The 6,412-nt window shown below is 44.0% G+C and overlaps 1 protein-coding gene across 1 annotated transcript; it reads right to left on the reverse strand.

The window, feature by feature from the left end:
- Positions 1-2,593: 2,593 nt before the first annotated feature.
- LOC311328538 (4-galactosyl-N-acetylglucosaminide 3-alpha-L-fucosyltransferase 9-like) lies at positions 2,594-3,679 on the reverse strand (the record flags this gene model as incomplete). Its single annotated transcript, XM_084462491.1, has 1 exon — positions 2,594-3,679. One exon carries the CDS (start codon positions 3,677-3,679, stop codon positions 2,594-2,596), a length of 1,086 nt encoding a protein of 361 aa, XP_084318617.1.
- Between the last annotated feature and the right edge of the window lie 2,733 nt (positions 3,680-6,412).

Consider the following 6,412-nt stretch of genomic DNA (forward strand, 5'->3'; position numbering starts at 1 on the left):
GCTCTCAATACCCTGCTCCCATTTACATTATATCATATACTGTACACACACTCACAGATTATACTCTGTATACTCACCGTCTGACTGCACTACTTTTTAGGGTGTGGTTAGCCTCAGCTCCAGGTCCCTCTTGTATTTCACAATATTCTGAATCTTCTTCTTAGGAAGTCTGACTTCCCATGCATGAAAAATCACTAACATTTGCTCATAGGTCCAGTTCTATGCCAGAATTCCTCAATTGGCATTGTGGGACAATTGTCCTGATGGTGGCGCTACAGCAAGTTTAAAACTTAAAACAATCATAACAAATCAGCCGTACTTGCTATCACTTTGCAACCACCACCAAAATATAGGCCCAAGTGAGCAGAAACTTCCATATGCTTTGAGCTGGCAGGAATTATGAAGTCAATCACTCTGTTTTTCTCAAAAATTGTAAAACCCTTCAAACCCTACTCCTCCCACATTTTTTGGTCAATTGACACCCCAATTGCTACACTACATCTTTAGACTGTCCTCCATAAATGATCTTCACAGATTTTTGAAATATAAAAAATTGAGCCCACAGCGCATCAAAATGTTTTACTGTAAACAGTACTGTATGCAGCTACTGCGAATACTAGCTCAATAAATCTCTAATGTTCATGGGAAAAAAAATTCACGACATGGTAGATGTAGTTTGAAGTCTGTCGTCATTGTGTCCCCTCCAACTACTGCTGTTCATACAGGGAAAAATACACTACCCACAATCCTATAGTGCAACAGCAATGTCTCCACCATCAATCACAGTATATAGTCATCGTCCTTCCAAACAAATAAACAAAAAAACAGTTTCTTACATGCAGGCTGCCACCCCCCTTTACCACCCTAAAAGTAGAGCTTAACCAGAATGATTTTGTTAGTCATTTGCACATTTACAAATAGATTATTTTACCACCACAAATGTAGAGTATAATCCCAATTGTTTTGTTGGTCATTGTCTATCTGTGAAAGACAGTGAGCCGTCACTCAGTAAGAGACGGGCTGTAGTTTCAAGGGCCTAGTAAAACCAGTTAGACCAACATTAGGTCTAGTATGCGGAAGCATTTTAAATCTCCAAAGCAGCCACGCCTATATGAGCCTTTTCCTTGATCTGGTTTAAATTGTGGTCTTATAACTTTAAAATGTGATGCTTGGAGTGTATTTTTGATCTCTTGCAAAATACTCAAATCAAATGCAGCAAATTTGGGTAACACTTTCTATAAAGGTCATGCTTATAATGCATCATAAGAACATTCATAACACATTATAATGCACGTATAAGCCGTTGTAAAGCTATTTATAAATGTTTATAGTCATGCATGACATTTATGTTGAAGTCATAGTTCTCACATGGCAGGTAGCTCAACAGAAGTTCAAGCAGAGTAAAAATGCTAATGCATACTCAGGCATTGTGCTGTGTGGCATGATTTTTAAACAATATTTTACATTCCCATCACAGTATATAGGCCTACTGATGTGTATGCAGGATTCTTATTGTGTTAAGATCTAGCTGTGACATGTATACATGTTTTAGCTTCGCACTTGGCTCAACAAGAACATGGTGTTCCCTTGGTGTCTGGTTGTGAGTTCAAGCCCCGGGTGATGCAGAATAAACACGGGTGATGCAGAATAAACAAATAAATGTGTAGCCTACAGTGTACTGTTTGGATTTCAGACACATGATTTTTAAGATTTTATATTTTAATTTAAGAAGTTTTAAATAATTCGGGTCCAGGCAGAAACCCTCATGTATTTATCCTTCGTCTCCTCCCTCTTCTTCCTCTAAATGCCCGGCCCCGATCCAGTGCTGAGCAGCAGCTGTAACTTGTCGATTGTTCTTTTTCTTAGCTTATCCTCCTTTTGCACTTGCGTTTTGTATTCGCTCTTTGCACTGTCCTGTATTTGCACTGTCCTCTCTCGCCTCTGCACCCTGTCCAATTAGATAAGTAAAAACACTCTACTAAATGGCGGCAATGTTCAATTCAAGATGTTTTATTGCCATATTGCTATATACTGTACAAGTACAGGCACAATGGAATTCCCGGTCATGCTCCTCAGTACACACACACATTTGCCTGCGACACACCCGTGCCGCTCCCCTCCCTATCTTCCTTTGTCAACGGTAAACGGTAAACACACACAAACGGAGGCGCGCTACTCCTCCACGGCCCTTTCCCCATCCAGAGGGCCCGAGTGATAAGTAACCAGCCAGGTCACACATAAACCAAACCAGTGTATTGTTTGCTCCCTAATCCTTAGTTTCCAAACTATAACTTGTAAGCATTTATTTGTCTCTGTTGTGAAGTAGCCTAAGTCTCATAAAGCGCCAAACAGCTGAGCCTAAATTAGCAGACTGCCCACCTGCTTAACAACCTAGACGCCCCCCCACCCGTCATCATCTCACCGTGCCCTAATTATTCACTGAGCACCTGCCCCCCAAAATGTACAGTATGTGCATGCCACTGATAACGTATCTGTATATAATACAGACAATTGTACAACAAAGTGAATGTTACCATAAATGTAAAAAACAAAACTAATATTTCTGACCACCCATACTGGAAGACGTGGTGTATTATTCTTCAAAGTACCACTTGTACACGTCGCGAATCACACTGAAGTGATCGTCTCTGGACATGTGGTCGCAGGCCAAGCATATGGGCTGGATGAACTCGTTCTGCGTACTCAGGAGATGCGGCGTCGCTTTGAGGAACCTCCTCCAGTTGAAGTAGCGCATGTACATCTCATCGTTCTTGTCCAACAGGAGGAGGTAGTCTGCGAGACCCTTGGCGTCGGGGAAGTCGTTGACGTGGATGAATGAATCGGACGGGAGGAACTCCTCGTAGTTGGATCTGGATGGGCCGAGGACCACGGGGACACTACCCGCGACTAAGGGCCCGTTCACTTTCTCTGTGATGTAGTCTCTGTGGATCGAGTTCTCAAACGACAGATAAAACTTACAAGAAGCGATGGTCGAGTAATAGTCTTCGTATCCTAAGTAATTTCCCGCGAAAGCCCCCCAGACGTGCACCTTCACGTGTTTGCTCAGGTCTTGGTAGTAATGCGCTCTCGCAGCTGTTCCGGTTCGAGGGTCGTTGTTGCTCACTATCCAACAGACTAATTTGTCCTTCTTGGGCAGCACGAAACTATCGCCGCCCCGCTTGGATACCAGCAGTTCGTTTCGCACAGGGATGTCAGCATCCCGTCGGTAGCTCAGCGTCAGATTAAAGAGGCTTTGCACGCCTTGCGGTCTGATCGTGTTGGTTGGGGATTCGACGTGATACCAGATCCATTTCTGCGTAATTGGGCGTGGAGACTGGGGTAGCGAACCCAGATGCACGTGCTTGTGATAGAAAATGACCCCAGCTGCTTTGCTGTAGAGGGATCGGTCATCTGTTAAAACACAACTATCAATGTTGAATGCTGATTTGCAGATCTTGAAGTCGAAGACCACCCCCAGTGGCCAGAACCACAGCAGGACAAGGGGCTTCTCTCTCTCTGGAGAGACCACGGCAGCCTCGCGCTGCTCCAGGGTCACCTCTCTGGGAGGACATTTTAGAGGTGGCGGCTCAAAGACAATGTAAACTGACACCACGCATACTATCCCAATGGCAGCAGAGATTGCTAGTCCAATGTCTCTTTTGGATGTTGCGAATGACATTGTTGGGGTTGAAGTTCAATCTGCACACAGAAAAAAGGGGATTTAATCATGGATGAAGAATTAATATGATGAAAATGATCAAAATTGCGCTTATGTAACTCAAAGAGAGACTTGTTTCAAGTGTGTAGTAGAATACTAACTTGCTCTATGATTGATATAATTTGTACCAACAATTTTGTTATTTACTAAGAACATTGTGTACTAACAACATTGGGTACTAACAACAGTAGCAGACAAGATGCTACAGGATAGCTGGGAAGTCAATTACTAGTGCTATTCATTGGGCGGTATAAAGTTAAATGTGTGGTTAAAAAACAAAAAACATTTTATATTCTGAAGACAAAAGTGACTGAGATATTGTGAGAATGGGCATATAATCATTTCCAAAGAATTTAACACCCAAGTTCCATATTTTAGGCTTTGGGGATGGCATGTCTCAGGCCCACAGCTCACGAGCACGCTAGGCTATCCATCATCTGTCCACCTATCCATCCATCTATCAATCTATCGAATTACAAGTATTACATTTACACTGCATTTAAAGCATATAACGTAAATGGCCAACTTTGATAAATAATAATAAAATTCTCACCTCTCGTGATCAGACTTCTCTTTGACGGTTGTGTTGTGACCACGGACATGGAAGCAACTAGTCTCAGATGCCCAGCAAATGTAAATCTACCAGTGGGGCAGCTGGGTCTCTGTTGTACCAACCAGTTTTTCCTGACTGAACTGTTTCCTCATGGTGACACTGTGTGTCAGGTGGAACCTTTTAAAAAGACAGGGAGCATAAACATACCGGGAGCACACACCTTATCACAGGTAGATGATAAGCATTCATTTGTATGCAAAAATACATTCCAAGCATCACACACACGCACACACACACACATATATATATGTGTGTGTGTGTACAGTTTGTGTTTGTGTGTGTGTTTACAGTGTTTACAGTTTATATATACAGTTTATATATATATATATATATATATAAACTGTACTACAGTAATTGTTTGTCAATTAGAATTGTTAAGCGACGTTGTGTTGCTGAAAAGCACTATATAAATGCCTTGTAGCCTATAAATATTATTAGGTGAACCTTTATTAATACCCATTAATACCCAATTTTGGGCCCTACGAAAGAATATAATATTGAGCCATCCCAAACCTAGACCTTATGATAAGAACAATAATAACAGTGGTTTAGGAGCACCCCCGCCAGTGCAGGGCACTTGGAATCGTCCTACTGTAGCTCCGCCCCCCCCCCCCCCCCCGACGGCAGCCCTGTTAATCCTATACCTGTCATGAACGGCATTGTCGTCTTTGTCCTGAGACATGTGATGACATGCGAGGCAGGGCTGGGCCTCCCGCGTCACCACAACCAGTTCACCCAGCCCACCTGCTGCCAGAGCGGAGGACTACAGTGACCTACATATCACATGACCTGCCCGAGGTCACATGCAGCCTGACGGTACAAGTGCAGTGCCCGTCTTGGTTGTTGCTATGCGTGTTGCTATGCCCGTACCACTCACCACAAAATAATTATAAAGGATACTATTAATTTTTTTTCTTAAATGCATGAATTAATTTACTTTTACAGTAGGTTACTTGAAAACACTGGGTCCCAATGTGTGTGTGGGGGGGTCAAGAAAGTCCCCATGAGCTTAACCTGCTCAACAAGCCCCCACCCCCACCCCTGTGAGGCTAGAAAGCAGCCCCACACACAGCCCCCACCCCCACCCCTGTGAGGCTAGAAAGCAGCCCCACACACAGCCCCCCCCCCCCCTCACTCCCACCAGATCATTAATCTTAGAGTCAGGTAAGGAGTGAACTCCTACGAATCAAAAAGGCCTCTGGCCCTGACGGAATTAGCTCTTATCAGAATGTAGGGCATCAACAACTTCAGAAAATTCTAGGTGCTCTTGTATTACATTGTGCCAGAAAAAAAGAATATAATAAAAATATCTAACAAATATTTAATATTAATATTACAAAAATATCTAAAAAATCTAAAAAATTCCTCACTCCCAACACTTGCTGAAAGCTGAGAAACTGCGCTTTCTAGTATTATAGGGAAAATCCAATTAATATTCGAAATTTTGTCACTGTATTTTCAGGGTTAAAAGGGTTAACAATTTGCCGTTGTTGTTTTTTTTTTATCAGGGTGAACAGTGGACAGCCTAAGAACAAAATGGAGCCCGGAACATGGACAAGACTCACGCTTTGGATTCTGGGATTTGAAGTGTGACATTCTGGGCTCAAGTGTTCTGGCCTCTCTCCTCTCTCCTCTTTCTCCTCTCCCCTCCTCCTCTCCTCTCCCCATCCTCCTCCCTCCTCCAGGATGGAGACTCCGTCAGACCGGCCCCTGCTCGGGGGGTCCTCGGCCCCCGGGCGTCCGAGGGCCTGCCTGCGAACCTGGCTCCCCATCCTCTCCTGGCTACCCAGGCAGGTGGAGGGAGGGAGGGGGAAGAGGGAGGGAGAGAGAGAGAAGGGAGGGAGAAAGAGAAGAGGAGGGAGAGAGAGAGAGAGAAGGATGGAGAGGGAGAGGGGAATGGAGGGGGAGGGGTCACCGCTGGGAGAGCAATGGAGGGTGGGGGAGCGAGAGACGGTGTAAGAATGACGATGATGACGATGAAGAAAGTTTACCTCAGTTTGTGTCTCATTTTCGGATGTGAACACATCAACCCCTCTCCCTGTGGAGCAGATTGGGGTGCCATGTTACATTACACTCATTTA

Source organism: Borostomias antarcticus (assembly GCF_949987555.1).
Source record: "Borostomias antarcticus genome assembly, contig: scaffold_1066, whole genome shotgun sequence".
NCBI classification, from domain to species: domain Eukaryota; kingdom Metazoa; phylum Chordata; class Actinopteri; order Stomiiformes; family Stomiidae; genus Borostomias; species Borostomias antarcticus.